The sequence below is a fragment of the Drosophila obscura genome, unplaced genomic scaffold, assembly GCF_018151105.1.
Source record: "Drosophila obscura isolate BZ-5 IFL unplaced genomic scaffold, ASM1815110v1 contig_200, whole genome shotgun sequence".
NCBI classification, from domain to species: Eukaryota; Metazoa; Arthropoda; class Insecta; order Diptera; family Drosophilidae; genus Drosophila; species Drosophila obscura.
In genome coordinates, this window is record NW_024542791.1 from 3,262,908 (window position 1) to 3,278,402 (window position 15,495).

The 15,495-nt window shown below is 45.3% G+C and overlaps 6 protein-coding genes across 7 annotated transcripts; 4 read left to right on the forward strand and 2 right to left on the reverse strand.

Annotated features, from left to right (window-relative positions):
- Window positions 1–133: 133 nt before the first annotated feature.
- LOC111076929 (threonine--tRNA ligase 1, cytoplasmic) lies at window positions 134–3,292 on the forward strand. Of its 2 annotated transcripts, XM_022371002.2 has the most exons (5): window positions 134–217; window positions 276–471; window positions 929–992; window positions 1,065–1,498; window positions 1,557–3,292. In XM_022371002.2, the coding sequence occupies exons 2-5, from the start codon at window positions 304–306 to the stop codon at window positions 3,141–3,143; spliced, it is 2,253 nt and encodes a 750-aa protein (XP_022226694.2). In that variant the 5' UTR covers window positions 134–217; window positions 276–303; the 3' UTR covers window positions 3,144–3,292. The 2 variants fall into 2 exon arrangements, with proteins under 2 accessions (XP_022226694.2, XP_022226702.2); XM_022371010.2 differs by lacking the exon at window positions 276–471 and having other exon boundaries at window positions 145–243.
- LOC111076981 (ras-related protein Rab6) lies at window positions 3,193–5,774 on the reverse strand. The gene has a single exon (XM_022371067.2). The coding sequence runs from the start codon at window positions 5,382–5,384 to the stop codon at window positions 4,758–4,760; it is 627 nt and encodes a 208-aa protein (XP_022226759.1). The 5' UTR covers window positions 5,385–5,774; the 3' UTR covers window positions 3,193–4,757.
- Window positions 5,775–6,122: 348 nt separating this feature from the next.
- Window positions 6,123–7,017, forward strand: LOC111076963 (trypsin delta). Its single transcript, XM_022371045.2, has one exon. It carries the CDS (start codon window positions 6,151–6,153, stop codon window positions 6,967–6,969), a length of 819 nt encoding a protein of 272 aa, XP_022226737.1. The 5' UTR covers window positions 6,123–6,150; the 3' UTR covers window positions 6,970–7,017.
- Window positions 7,018–7,882: 865 nt separating this feature from the next.
- Window positions 7,883–10,401, forward strand: LOC111076945 (sorting nexin-2). Its single transcript, XM_022371021.2, has 5 exons — window positions 7,883–8,178; window positions 8,410–8,513; window positions 8,605–9,490; window positions 9,554–9,706; window positions 9,772–10,401. Exons 1-5 carry the CDS (start codon window positions 8,002–8,004, stop codon window positions 9,820–9,822), a joined length of 1,371 nt encoding a protein of 456 aa, XP_022226713.1. The 5' UTR covers window positions 7,883–8,001; the 3' UTR covers window positions 9,823–10,401.
- Window positions 10,402–10,834: 433 nt separating this feature from the next.
- Window positions 10,835–12,084, forward strand: LOC111076970 (AN1-type zinc finger protein 2A). Its single transcript, XM_022371057.2, has 3 exons — window positions 10,835–11,039; window positions 11,127–11,665; window positions 11,726–12,084. The coding sequence occupies exons 1-3, from the start codon at window positions 10,985–10,987 to the stop codon at window positions 11,888–11,890; spliced, it is 759 nt and encodes a 252-aa protein (XP_022226749.2). The 5' UTR covers window positions 10,835–10,984; the 3' UTR covers window positions 11,891–12,084.
- LOC111076911 (conserved oligomeric Golgi complex subunit 3) lies at window positions 11,998–15,493 on the reverse strand. The gene is made up of 8 exons (XM_022370966.2): window positions 15,285–15,493; window positions 14,706–15,221; window positions 14,156–14,643; window positions 13,954–14,093; window positions 13,725–13,885; window positions 13,475–13,598; window positions 12,661–13,409; window positions 11,998–12,600 (listed from the first exon to the last, which is right to left on the reverse strand). Exons 1-8 carry the CDS (start codon window positions 15,447–15,449, stop codon window positions 12,232–12,234), a joined length of 2,712 nt encoding a protein of 903 aa, XP_022226658.2. The 5' UTR covers window positions 15,450–15,493; the 3' UTR covers window positions 11,998–12,231.
- Between the last annotated feature and the right edge of the window lie 2 nt (window positions 15,494–15,495).

Here is a 15,495-nt window from a genome sequence, read left to right on the forward strand (position 1 = left end):
AACTAGTCCGAAAACAGGACACGGTCACGCATTGCGGCCCGCCACAGTTCGAAATCGATTTGGCGCCAAAGCTAAAACAGCTGACATTACGGTATTTAAGTTTTCTATGCGCATCTCTGGTCACACTCGCTATGTCTCTCCCTCCCTCTCTCTCTCTCTTGCTCTCTTTGGATAATTTTGTTTCGCAAAATGGGTGACAACGTGGTGCCGGAATTAAGTAATTTGGATTTAAACAAGCAAAAGGCATGTTAAACTCTTAACGTATTGCATTGCAGTGTTTGAGCAGTAATCAGTCATCGAGTTATGTTGAAACTCGTGCCCCTTGGCGTGGCCGGCAGATCTTGTAAAGCAATAAGCAGCACTTGCCTGCGAGCCACAGTCACAGCCAAGTCCAAATATCAGTCGCAGCATCTACTACTACAACAGCAGCAGCAAAAGAAACCAAGAAGCTATCGCTGCTACGCAACTTTGGTTGGTGTCTTTAAGCCTTGTCCTAACTGTTCTGTTCTAAGTGTTCCTACATATGTATGTCTGTACTATGTATGTATGCATGTGCTATGTACAAATGTGTTCCATTGGTTGCTTGAGTTGAATCACTGCCAGCCGGCTAGCTCCATTCTTTTACACCTCTGACTCAACGTATCTCCCCTATTGCATCAGTTTTAAAGTTCCGCAGAAAAACGTTCACAGATAGATAGGTCCGCTAGGCAGTACAAGAAGAGCCGAAAGATATTTGTCAGTGCCATTGCCTCGCTTACAATTGTTCAAATAACCAGAAAGCCAGAGTGCCAGCAAACAGTCACGATAGCAGACACCGAAAAATCATTCAACTAATTGCTTTTCGGCTGCATACGTAGCCAAAAAAAAAAAAAAGCCTGCGTATACTCGATTGATTTTTACCTTATTGATTTTTCCTCCTAATTCGCAGGCTGGCAAAATGAAGAAGGAGAAAAAGGAGAAGCCGGCCGGTGCTGCGGGAGACAGTCGCAAGGGTAAGCAGTCGAGATTTTTATTTTTCTCAGCAAAAAAAGGAATTCACTCAAGAGACTTTCCTTTCGTTTTAGAACTGAACCCCTTGCCGCAGTACATTGAGGAACGTAATATCCTTTGGGAGAAATGCAAGGCCGAGTATCTCGCTGAATTGGCTGCCAAGCCACGCGAGACCATCAAAGTCACCTTGCCCGATGGCAAGCAAGTGGATGCCATCTCCTGGGACACTACGCCCTACGATGTGGCACGTGGCATCAGCCAAGGACTGGCCGACAACACAATTATATCCAAGGTGAATGGACAGGTGTGGGACTTGGATCGTGTGCTAGAGGAGAGCTGCTCCCTGCAGCTGCTCAAGTTCGACGATCCCGAGGCGCAGGCCGTCTTTTGGCACAGCTCCGCGCACATAATGGGTGAGGCCATGGAGCGCATCTACGGTGGACATCTGTGCTATGGTCCGCCCATTGAGAGTGGCTTCTACTACGACATGCATCTGGATGGGGAAGGCGTAAGTGGTTTCTGTTCCCATCAAACGTTCCCTGGGACTAACGCAGCTCTTCCTGTAGATCTCCACCAATGACTATGGAACCATGGAGTCGCTGGTCAAGCAAATTGTCAAAGAGAAGCAAAACTTTGAGCGTCTGGAGATGAAGAAGGCCGATCTGCTGGAGATGTTCAAGTACAACGAGTTCAAGTTGCGCATCCTGAACGAGAAGGTGACCACGGATCGCACCACTGTGTACAAGTGCGGCTCCCTCATCGACCTGTGTCGCGGTCCCCATGTCCGGCACACAGGCAAGGTGAAGGCTCTGAAGATAACCAAGAATTCGTCCACATATTGGGAGGGCAAGGCCGATGCCGAGACATTGCAGAGGGTCTATGGCATCTCGTTTCCGGATCCCAAGCAGCTCAAGGAATGGGAGAAGCTGCAGGAGGAGGCCGCCAAGCGGGATCATCGCAAGATTGGACGTGAGCAGGAGCTGTTCTTCTTCCACGAGTTGTCGCCCGGCTCCTGCTTCTTCCAGCCACGCGGTGCCCACATCTACAACACGCTGATGGGCTTCATCAAGTCGGAATACAGGAAGCGGGGCTTCCAGGAGGTCATCTCGCCCAACATCTATAATGCCAAGCTGTGGATGACATCCGGACACTGGCAGCACTACGCCGAGAACATGTTCTCCTTCGAGGCGGAGAAGGAGAAGTTCGCCCTAAAGCCCATGAATTGCCCGGGCCACTGTCTCATCTTTGATACTCGCAACCGATCCTGGAGGGAGCTGCCACTCCGCATGGCCGACTTTGGTGTCCTGCATCGCAATGAGCTGTCGGGCGCGTTGACTGGTTTGACGCGTGTGCGTCGCTTCCAGCAGGACGATGCCCACATCTTCTGTGCCCCCGAGCAGATCAAGAGCGAGATGAAGGGCTGTTTGGAGTTCCTGAAGCATGTCTATACCATCTTTGGGTTCACCTTCCAGCTGGTGTTGTCCACGCGGCCAGAGAAGTATCTGGGCGAGCTGGAGCAGTGGAATGATGCTGAGAAGGCCCTGGAGGAGTCGCTCAATGAGTTCGGCATGCCCTGGAAGGAGAATCCCGGCGATGGCGCCTTCTACGGACCCAAGATTGATATTACCATTATGGATGCATTGAAGCGGGCACATCAGTGCGCCACCATACAGCTGGACTTCCAGCTGCCCATTCGCTTTAATCTCAACTACATTGCCGACGATGGCGAGAAGAAGCGTCCCGTCATCATTCATCGCGCCATCCTGGGCTCTGTGGAGCGTATGATTGCCATTCTCACGGAGAACTATGCCGGCAAATGGCCCTTCTGGATATCTCCACGTCAAGTGATGGTCGTCCCCGTGGGTCCGGCCTACGATCAATATGCACAGACGGTCAAGGAGCAGCTGCATGCCGCTGGCTTCATGAGCGAGGCCGACTGCGATGCCGGCGATACGATGAACAAGAAGATCCGAAATGCTCAATTGGCACAGTTCAACTTTATTCTGGTGGTCGGCGACAAGGAGCGCTCATCGAACACCGTCAATGTGCGCACGCGCGACAACAAGGTGCATGGCGAGGTCTCCGTCTCGGAGTTGATTACCAAGCTGCAGAAGATACGCGATGAGTTCATCACAAACGAGGATAACTTCTAAATGCAGCGGCCGCAGCCACATCTTTAACTCTATTTATATATCGTATACTTAATATTTTGCAAAGCAAACTAGTTGGCATTTTTATTCTTTCTCAATGTGTAATCTACGCTTATGAAACCGGAATTCAGAAATAAAAACAAACAATAAAAGAAAGTACTATGCCTCGTATTTATGGAATTTCATGTCACCCCAACCACATGTCCCAGTTCCACTTCCAGTCCCCTGCCTGAATCAGTTAACAACATTCACGCCCGATAAGATATGGCGCCCCAAATTGCAGCGTACCGAAGCACGAACCCTACTGATTTTATGAGTCACTCTTATTAGGGGTTTTAAGTTGTTTTTGTTTTGTTTTTAATTTATTACTAATATCGTGTATATTTTTTCATTTTCATAATTTTGATTTTTATTAAAAATTGCATTCATAGGTTTTTTATGTTTTGTGTTTTTTTTCTTTCTTTTATTCAATTATCAAATTTTGTAAGCCATTTGTATGCTTTTCGCGTAAAAAATGCACAAATTTTCTCTCGCTAATCGAAGCAAAAAATCGTTAATAATATTATTAAATGTTTTACTCAGCCCTCTGCCTTGGCCCGCCTTGTCTATCTGTCTGTCTGTTTCATTATTTTTGTCATAAAAATACATAATAAATATTTATTATATATATATCTTTATATATTTATTCATAAGATGCACGTGGCCAAGTCCTATGCCATCAATGGTTTCCAGTTGTTTTTTATTTTTGTTTCGTTTGCAGTTGACGACGAGCTATAAACACAAAAACCAAGTCAAAAACGCGCAAAACAAAAGCCGCAAACAGAAGGGGGGCTATAAATGGAAAAAAAAAAAAAAAACTATTTGCTTAGCCGTGGAATCATTTTGAACACAGGGCTGGCTCTCAGTGGTATCTAATGCGCTTTGCTTTTTCGTATGGAGATGCCAAATGGAATGTTGGATCGGTAACCGTTTGGATCTTTCTTTGTCTACCGCTTGGCCTGATTTAAGTACATAAAAGCGTGCAAGTTCTTCTAAGGCATCTCAGCATTTGCTTGTCGTTTAATTGAATAGGGGAGGCGTGCGTCTGTCTGTCTGTCTTTGCAGGGAAACGGGTGAGATGTGAATGTGTATGGAAAGTGTTCGTTTCGTTCTCTTGATAACTGATCTCTCTCATTTCAACGAGTGGGAGTGGGAGTGGGGGTAGGTTTGCCCTATGCATCTCAGGCCTGCCTCAGGATTAGCTCGCTTAATATTGCATTGCATTATTTAATTAACATTAATTAGTTAGCCGATTTCGTTAATTGTTTTTGTTTTTCTTTTTCTTTTGTTTGTTGGTTTAGTCTATTTTTTCTGCTTTTTGCTATCATTTTTTACTTTATAAATAAACTTAAACATAAAATTGTGTATGTGTGTGTGTGTTTAGATGTTTACTTGGAGGTTTCGCATCCTCTGTCCACTACACTGCTGCTGATCCAGCCACACAAACACCCTACTACCCACGCACACCCGTTGCCAGCGTCTGTGTGTGTGTGTGTGCTGCTGCTGCTGTTGTTGTTGTTGTTGTTGTCGTAGCGGAGGATGAGACTTGGGTTGGGGTGGTGTCTAGAACACTAAGTTCTAGCATGCACAACCGCCTTCGGGATCTTTTGTCTCATTGGGCGAGTCCTTAAGCACAACCTCTTGCATGTCCTCGGAGGGTTTGTTCTCAGTGGAGTCCATACCGGGCAGCGCTGCCGCCACGCGTCTAAACAGTTGCTTCACATTGTAACCGGCTTTGGCGCTGGTCTCAATGAACATCACATTCAGCTCTTTCGCCTTGCGCTCCCCCTCCTCGGTGGAGACTTGCCGCTTGTCGGACAGATCCGTCTTGTTGCCCACAAGCATAATGATGACATCACTGCCGCGCTCTGTGCGAACGTCATCTATCCATTTGGAGGTCTGGTGGAATGAGTTCGTATTGGTGATGTCGTAGACGACCACAGCCACCGTGGAGTCGCGTATGTAGGAGGGTATCAGCGAACGGAAGCGCTCCTGGCCCGCAGTATCCCACAGCTGGAGGCGCACTGTCCGATCCTCAAGGTACATGGTCTTGGATAGAAAATCAATACCGATGGTCGCCTGGTAGGTGTTGTCGAAGCTGTCATACATGAAGCGTGTAATCAACGACGTCTTGCCCACACTCTGTTCGCCCAGGAAAACCAACTTGAATTTCCTCAGCGGATTGCCAAAGTCGCCGGATGACATGGTTCTTGCGATGTCGTCTGCGTCTCTGCTCTGCTCTGCCCTGCTTTCTTCGATCTACGTTGCTCGCCCTACGTACGCCGCCTGTGCAACTCTCGTACGTGTCTACTTTTTTTTAATTGCGAGTTTGCTGACCTCTCTCTCTCTCTCTTGCGCACTCTCTCCCCTCTTTTGTTGATACTGGGATGGGCCAGGGGTTTTAGTGGCTCCTATTGCAGGCGTAGCCCTGCGTTGTCGATACTAAACAAATATTGGTCGTTGCACACACGTTCTAATTGCTTTTCGGGCAGCAGCAAGGGCCGATTACTTTATAAATTAATTCGTTTCGTCGTGGAAAAAATATAGCCAGCAATCGTCTTCTTCTTCTTCCACTCTGAGTCAGTTGCTGTGTGACCATCCGCAGCAAAATACCGAAAATACCACAGTGCTTTCCAATATTAGTTGCAGTATTAAAATTCAAAAAGGGTTTTGCAAATGTTTGCCAATTTCGAAACTTTTAAGGGAATGAAATTAAACGTCTTGAGACAAATATACACTTGAACGCAATTGTTTCGCTGAGTGGCTAGATGCAATTCATGCATAGTATACTCCGACAAGTGTCACTGCTTGGGGAGTCACTTAATCTAAATTATAATAAACGCTTATCTGCAAAACATGAAAGTTAATTGAAAGCCTTATCTTTTCCAACGGCAGCAGTCTCAAATTCCGTACCGCGAATTAATTTAAACGGACCACGATAAAGGTAGATGTAAACAGTTCCGCGAAAACTATGATTGCAAACGGACCGCAAACAATGGCGCGCTCTTGTCTTGTCGCGTGCTCGCTACTCCTGGCCCTTTGCCAGACTTCTGCGATAGCAGCTGATCCAAACGGACGAGTTGTGGGAGGAGGCGCTGCAGCCGCAAACAGCGCTCCCTACGCCGTGTCTATGCAGTACACAGGCACTCACTATTGTGCCGCCAGCATCCTGAATGCGAACTGGCTGGTTACGGCTGCCCATTGCCTAACGAATAGCGCTCAAGTTCTGGGCAGTACACTGGTCGCAGGAAGCATTGCAGTGGCGGGAACGGCTAGCACAACCCAAAAGCGAAGCATTACCTACTTTGTGGTCAACGATTTGTATACCGGAGGGACGGTGCCCTATGACATTGGCTTGATTTACACACCCACAGCGTTTACGTGGTCGGCGGCAGTGGCTCCTGTTAGCCTTCCGGCATCTGGAAAGGTGCCAACGGGCACGGCCAGCCTGTATGGTTGGGGAAGCACCAGCACAACCAATTCGGCCACATATCCCACAACCCTCCAAGTAGCCAATAATCTGCCAATCATCAGTTTGAGCTCGTGTGAAGCTGCTTTGGGCGCGAAGGGAAGCGATGTTCATTCGACGAATTTGTGCACTGGTCCCCTCACCGGCGGCGTCAGCATCTGCACCTCGGACTCTGGTGGTCCTTTGGTCCAAGGCAATGTCCTTATTGGCATAGTGTCCTGGGGCAAGCTGCCCTGCGGCCAGGCCAACTCTCCTTCCGTTTATGTGCAGGTCTCTTCGTTTATAACCTGGATATCGTCCAATCAGGTGGCGCCCAGCTAAAAGTCTTGGCAAGAGTTTTCATATCAATAAAATCAGAGCAATAAAGCATTTCTTCTATGTTATTTAATCTATATTTGATAGCTCCATTAATGGAGCTCCAACATATTATAAATCAATCCTTTCAAATCTGTGACCCCATTATAAAGAGGTTGATGGCAATCTTTACATGGTAATTTCTGTGATGTCGAATGTGAACGTCCTACATATAAAAATAAGACGAATTTTCAAAATTATTTTGCCATTATAACGTAGCTCTATTTTTAGCCCTATAGCTGGTGCTAAGGTAAACAATTCGTTTTCGAGATTTTTGCAAAAAACCAAGGCATTTGCACGGGACAAAAATATATAAGTGGTTTTCGCCGCGATCAATTCCAACTTAAATTTCTGCGAAAGTTGAGCCTATATATTGATGCGAATTTATGATAAATATTGTGCATTGATGTTTCTTGAAAATGGTTATAATTTTACGCAAATATGATTTTTAGTTTTCTAAAGTTATATGTAAGCGTCTGTCGCACGTGAAAAAAATTCGTATGTTAACAACAGTTAAAAATATATAGGTTAGCCGAGATTGAACCATTTTTCTCGTATTTTTTTTAGATAGTTTAATTTATATGTTTTTGCATTAAAGTTAATGAAATTATGTGTCAATTGGGTAAATTTAGATAATAATATCGCAACAGAGTTATATGGAAATGTGTTTTTATTGACATTTTATTTTTTAATCTCTTTGGCCTCGGCCCGGCGGTTAAATGTACAATTGCAATTAATCTGATTAGCAGGATGACTATTAAATAATCCTACTAATTTTTTTTTAAACCACTTACATAATTGGAAAAAAAAACGACTTTTGCCCCCGAATACTAAAAGAAAACTTATTAAAGTATTGCGGGATTTTCTCTTTGGACCACGGTGGCAACGCCAGAAGGCAGAAAAGCTTCCTAGCAGGTCGAAAAAGCAAGAACGGAAAGGAGGGTTTTCTGATAATTACAATTAACAAACACACGAAAACACTGCACTGAACGTATTAGCATGGAAGTGGAAAGTCCCGAACACAATAGAGAATTCGCTGAAGTGGACATCAATAATGGTGCTGACTCTGCATCCGATGAGGAGGAAGAAGTACCAGCGCCCGGCAGCGTTACTTTGGATAACGAAAATGATTTATTTGTATCAGCAATGAGTCCCAGTAGCATCGGGGACGTGCATGTAAGTTAAATCAGCATACGCACAACAGGATGCCTATTAAATTAGGTTTACTTTGTGGGGCGGCGCTCTGCGATTGCTCTGCTTTATCAACCCAGGGAACAGAGGCTGTTGCTTTGCTTTGTTTGGCGCTGACAACGTCATTAGTGCCGCCCACCAACACACAACCATCATTCATGTTATTGGGGTGCTTATCATCAATTGAATCGTCTCTTCTCTCTCTCTGAATTACAGCCACTGCAAGAAGTGTTGACGGACGATGGCGACTTCTACATTAAAATTGTTGTATCTGACCCCCAGAAAATTGGCGATGGCATGGGCTCATATTTGGCCTACAAGTGAGTCACGCGGCCCCACTGGCTTATAATTGAATTGCATGCTATTGACTTTGGTTTATGTTACTTATCGGCGGTTTTCCCTTCCCAATAGAGTGACGACCAAAACCAACATTCCCAAGTTTAAGCGAACAGACTTCAGCACTATGCGGCGCTTCAGTGATTTTCTTGGCATACATGATCTGCTGGTCGGAAAGTACATGCGGGTGGGACGGATTATACCCCCAGCCCCATCGAAGAACATAATAGGCAGCACCAAGGTGAAGATTAGTCCGCAGCAGAGCGAACCGGGCACTCCAATGAACCAGGAATGGGTGGAAATTCGACGTGCAGCGCTGGAACGCTTTGTCCATCGCACCGCCCAGCACCCTATATTGCGTGTGGATTTGGATTTCATGAATTTCCTGGAAAGCGATCAGGAGCTGCCGCGTGCCGTCAACACCTCTGCGCTGAGTGGCGCCGGTGTGATTCGCTTGTTTAACAAAGTGGGCGAAACTGTGAACAAAATTACCTATAAAATGGATGAGAATGATCCCTGGTTTGACGACAAGATCACTGAGGTGGAGAATCTGGATGCGAACCTTCAGAAACTGCATAATGCCATGAAGTCTTTGGTCACCTCACGGCGGGAACTTTCTGCACTGACGGGCTTGGTGGCCAAATCCGCTGCAATGCTTAGCACATGCGAGGAACACACTGGACTGTCGCGAGCCCTGTCCAATCTGGCGGATGTGGAGGAGAAAATGGAACTACTACGCTCTGAGCAGGCAAACTCGGACTTCTTTATTCTCGCCGAGTTTATCAAGGATTACTTGGGCTTGTTTGGGGCCATTAAGTGCATTTTTCACGAGCGCGTCAAGTCTTTTCAGAACTGGCAATATGCACAAATGCAGTTGTCCAAGCGACGGGAGAATCGTGGCCGCTTCGAGCTGGCCAATCGTGCGGATAAGTTGGATCAGGCCCAGTTAGAAGTGGATGAGGTGGGTCTGCCAAAGAAGTTTTCTTCTTCACTGTTATTGAAATTGTATTTTTGTGTCTTTCAGTGGCAGGGAAAGGTACAACGCTGTCAGCAGCACTTTGATGACATATCGGCGGAAATAAAGCGTGAAATGGAGCGCTTCGAATTGACCAGAGTGAAAGACTTTAAAGCAAATATTATCAAATATATAGAAGACCAAATGGCACATCAGCAACAGGTGAATATGCATATAATTATTTGACTATACGTTCATGCACAAACGAACTCTTTTTTGCATTCTAGATCGTCAGCTACTGGGAGGCCTTTGCCCCCTTTGCCCGTGAAATCGTTTAACTTAGATTCACAACCTTTTCTCAATGCATTTCCAAGAGCTGTCCAAGAGCCAACAGCTAAAGCGCGCTAAGAATATTTTGTTCAGCGGGACCAAATTTTTTCTTGATCTAAAGATTTGGAGCTATATGTCGCCTTCAGCATTAATCTAGCAATAGCAATCTGCCGCGGCTGTTTGTATATTTCCAAGCAAATGTTTTCAATTCCTTTCAGAAAGTTAAACTTTAGCTACCGATGCATTCGCACCAACGTTATCTCTTTATTCTTTATATACACAGTAATTATGCTTTTATATTGTTATAACAAAGCAAAATGGTAATTGCAGTTATTAAGCTGCGTATTCTCATTATTCACACATATTCGGTATTATTTAACAACAACAAAAACAAAAGGCAACGTGAATCCAGAAATTTGATAAAAGTGAAGCAGAAGACTTTATTGGCGATTTCCAAATTGAAATGTATACCATTATTATTAGGAAAATATTTTTCCTTAATTGTTGTTGGTATATTTATGTATTTATATATATATATATTCCTATTAAAACATTTTGTATCATGACAAAGAGAGCATTTCAAGCAAATAAATTTGTAAATATGTATAGATGTAAATATTAGTTGTATTTCGTTCTCAGAGACTATAAGAGCTAGAGTAACATGCTCTAGACTCCTGTGAGATATTACACTGAATTAAAGGGCAAAATTCACTCACAAAATCGGAAGAATATGTCAACAATGTATTGTAATTTTCAAAAAAAAAAAAACATGACCGCCAAATTCGCTCCGCTTATCGCACAAAAGTACCGATACTTCTTTCTAAATCTACCCTGTGCATCGATAAATATAATCAAGAGTCGAAATATCTGATTGAACGTCGTAGAATAACATAAAAATATGGTAAATTTACTCAAAAATTTAGAAAATGCAGTTCCGTTGATGATTTAACCCACAGAATAATCCATATTAGTTTAAAAGAACATTACCCACGAATATATCACAAAACGAAACTAAAATATCGATATATCAATTTATATTTTATGTTTAGTCATTATTGACAAAATTCGAAACTTTTCTGGAAGTTTTCTGGGATAGGCGAGAGCAATAAAAGCAGCCGCATTCGGTGAGACGGCATATTTTCAATTCAACAACGGAACCACAAGAACACCATGGAGTTTCCACATTTGGGCCAGCATTGCAGCGAGCAAACATGCAACAGATTGGGTGAGCTGCAACCAAACCTTTAACCAGGAAGTAATTGTCAGACCAGACGGAATACTAATTCAATTAATTTCGGGAATATATTTATAGATTTCCTACCTGTTAAGTGTGACTCATGCGACAAAGTATTTTGCGCCTCCCACTACAACTACAATCGTCACAATTGTCCCGGAGCATACAAGAAAAATGTCCAGGTACCCATCTGTCCGCTGTGTCATGAGCCAGTGCCCACGGCGCCTGGCGTGGAGCCCGACCTAACAGTTGGCCAGCACATTGACAAGCAATGCAAATCGGAGAGCAAGAAAATCTATACAAATCGCTGCCATGCCAAAGGTTGTAAGCGCAAGGAACTCATTCCTGTGAAGTGCACACAGTGCCACTTGAATTTCTGTCTACGTCACCGCCATACCAGCGACCACGAATGCAGGCCGAACGAGCCCACGCCAGCAGCGCCCAGTGGGTCCAGCGTTTTCCAATCAATATTCAGGCCATCCACTGACACGCGTTCGATGGCGGCCAAAGCGGCGGAAAGTCGTCGTCAGAATAAGCCAGCAAACAATCTGTTTAACTCAAATCCCAGACCAAGACCAGTGCAGGCCACACAAGTTCAAAATATACAGGGGAATATGGTAAGTTAATCATTATAATGGAACCATGGCTGTCTTCAGACTAACCAATTTCTATTCCAGACTGAAGACGAGGCTTTGGCACGTGCGCTATCCTTATCAATAATGGAGCAGGATGATGCTGCGGAACAGGAACGTAACCGCCAGGCACCAGCGCAGAATAATGCACCGGCTGTGACTGTGGGCGGTCAGCAATCAAATGCCAAGGACAAATGTTCGCTCTCCTAGTTACTGCCGTCTACAAAACTCGCCGACATATCTATCACTTGACCAGCAGCAAGGATGCTGCCCACACAATTACCTAATATTAGAAAATATTTCAAACTATTTGCATATTGTTATTGTAATGTTTGTTTGATAATTTACTTCGACTTCGTCACATTCTACGTGGTTTTAGCAAAAATAAATCAATGTTAATTCTACATTTTGTTTTTCGGAAAGGATAAACCACAACTGGATACAGGAGGCAGCTTCTAAACATACATACATACAATATATATATATTACATGGCTTAGCTAGATAAATAGATATACATATAAGTTACATAGGGGGATAGATACATTGCAAACTATTCGGTGCTGGCCTGCGCGGATACAATCTCTGCGGGCGCACTCTCCACTGGCCCTGCTTTCAATTCTGATTGAGCCGCCTCTTGTTCCTCTGCCTTGGGCTCTTCCAGCAGCTCGTCTCTGCTGGACATTGTGCTCAGTTTTCGGCCACCTGCTGTGGCACCTTCCACTGAGGACGAGGTGCTGATTTTTCGTGCTGCTGCCGCTGCAAAACTAGCCACTCCCTCTGCAGCCAAAATACTAGCACTGGAAAGCAAGATTGATACCTGTTCCGCAGACGGGCAGCTCGTGATGATCATATCATCTGTAGAGTAGCCGTTTGTGGTCAGCAATTGCTCCAGCTTGACAAACGATTGTATGATATTGTTCTGAGGAATAATAAGATATTAAGTAAATGTGTTTCTTGTGCTCCATGTGTCGTGACTTACGCGTATGGGACGAAAGATTATAAATTCCGTGTCACGATTGCTTAGATAGAGTTGCATCGCTCGCTGGAGCACAGCCAGCTTGGCCTTGATCATCCGCTGCGTCTCCTGAATGATGCTGCTTATCTGCTGTGGACTCGCCCAGGGGCTTTGCCGCAGAACATAGCTGGCCTTTGGCGATGTGGACTCTGGCGCTGAGGCTGTTGTTGCGGCCGCTTGTGCCACCAGACTCTGTGCCTTGTCCAGGAATGTGATTAAGGGGCCGATCAGCATATTCACAGCATCTCTGATGTACTTCTCGCAAACAGTCTTCAGCTGACGGTCCACTTCCTTGCGCGAGTCAAGCAAATGCTCTTTTATCTGTGGTGTGCCCTCGAGCAGGAATTCAAGCAACGCATTGTTGCTGCCCATGGAAAAGAGCTGTTTCCGCTTCTGCAGCAGTCCAAAGGCAGCCGTCTTGACCTTACTAAAGTCCAAAGATGTTTCCTTTACAGTGAAATCGACACGGAATGGCGCAATCTGTTCCCTGAGGATCAGCAGATGTTTGATTTCAAAGAGTTCTCCATCGATGGGCGTCTTGGCAGCTGCAATTTTGCCGCCCGCATACGAGACACTTTGGATGCACAGCTTGAGGGCCTCCTGGGAAAGGCCTTGGAATATGGGTCGATCGACGCAGCGATACAAACGGGAGAGGCAGACTAAAGTGCGGCGAACAGTCGGGTACCACATGCCATGCAAATCCGCAGGGGAATCTGTAAGAATTATTGTGATTTGTTTAACTTGCGCTGCTTTTGTGGTCTCTTCCCGTGATGCATACTCATTTGCTTGATTCTGTAGGAAGTATCGACGCTTTCGGCCACACTCGATGCACTGGAGATAACAGAGACGCGAGAATCGGAACGCCGCAAAGGTGTAGGCTCTTGTAGGGATAACGCAATGCTCTGAAGATGTTAGATATTTAATTATTATATGGTGAAATATATTATAATATATATATTATTATTTTTGATATTTACTTATTAATTGATTAAATATATTATAATATATATATTATTATTATATTATACCTCCATCATTTCCAGCTTCTCGGGATAGGCCAGGTCACCGGATGAAGGATTAAAGTTCTGAATATCCGATTGCAGATACAAATGTGCTCGGAATACCAAACGCTCTTGCACATCCTGCAGCAATTGATGAGCAATGGCGGCAAAGGCTTCCAGGGCGGATGCTTAATGAGAAAAATCAAATTGCTGAAACATCAGTAAATATTAAAAAATAATTTCCGTATTAACATACGATTCTGCTGCACATGCTCTTCAAGCATTTCAATGCGCAATATGGAGCAGATCTCGGCCAGCGTTTCCAGATGATTGATGTGTATGATGAAGGGCCGCAATGTATCATAAAGAATCGTACACAAGCCGTCCAGATAAACGCTGCAAGCAAGTAAAACAACATCATTAATCCAGAATCAATTTAAATTTACAAAAATACTCACGTAAGATGTGGCGCGCCTGTGCTGAAGAACTGGTAAAACAAACGCTGCTCGTCCTGGCACACATGCACCAGAAATCCGCATGCACTTCGTGTCAACGAGCAATGGTCTCCTTTGTGGGCCGTTTTAACATTCTGTATCGAAAGGTTCACCGCCGGCGACATCACACTGGCACGCTGAGCCAAGTAGTGCTGCTGCAGATCGGTCATTAGCTGGACATAGTCGTTGCTATGCTCCAGACGCGTCTCAATTAACTGGACCACGCGTTTAACTTTCGCTGCTGCCGTTTGATATTTCCCATAGTACAAGGCGAAGGCAGCATCGGGGGCTTGCAGTGCGTGGGATGCATCAGCTGCGCTATTCTTGGGACGCAGTGTAGCCTCCGTGGCCTGATTGATGACGCCGGTGACATAGTTTCGCACCAGGCCAGAGGCCTTTGCCAAGCATTGTCTGTACTTGACATTGTAGGTGGCAGCATCTTTAAATTTGGGCTAAAAGGGGGTGCAATATAAGATAAAGATAAACTGATTAAAGATGGGGGCTTAAGACTTACATTCTCCTCTATGTAGTTCAAGCATTCGTCAATTTTATTAAGGCATTCCCGGAACGCTTCGCTGGCCACAGATAGCGTTGGACTTTGCAGTCGCTGATTGAGCAGCTCAACTTGGCTGAAATAATGCAAACGTCGTTGGATTTCGTTGCTCAGATCCTGCAGCTTCTCCTGCTCGTCGATCAACTGTTCGCTGGCCGTGTTCAGGGCGCTCGTCTTTTGCGACACAAACTCGTACTCATCGGACAGGGCGCCCAAGCGATCCATGGCCACCGAGATTTGGCCAAGCATGTGGGAGCATTCCGCTTTGCGCTGCTCCAACTGCTGCAGATATTTGTGATAGACCGCATCGCCACGTTGCTCGATCTCAGCGTTGACGTCCACGAACCAGAGCAGGAAATCGTTGGTGTTCTGAAGGCCCTCAGCAGGCAGTTCTATATCGCCCGTACTCTGTGTGGCAGCCACGCTCGCCTCATCTGATGGCTCTGCTATCGTAGGTGTGGTCACCACTGCCGGCAACTATAAACAAATATCAAGTGATGTTTTTTATCAATTTGTTGGCACCAGCGACAAGAACCTCACCGATGGTCCGGCATCTCGCCACAGATTTGCCAAGACATCCAAATGCTCCTCTTGCTGGACACTGAGCGCCGCCAGGGGATCGGTCTTGGACTCCCATTGCATCAGGCGATTGCGAATTTTCCGTAAATTCTCATTCTCGCTTTGTGCTGTGGCGACGTCATCCATTTTTCTTCGTCGGCGGACTCCTTCAGCTGTTTCAGCTGGCTGCCAA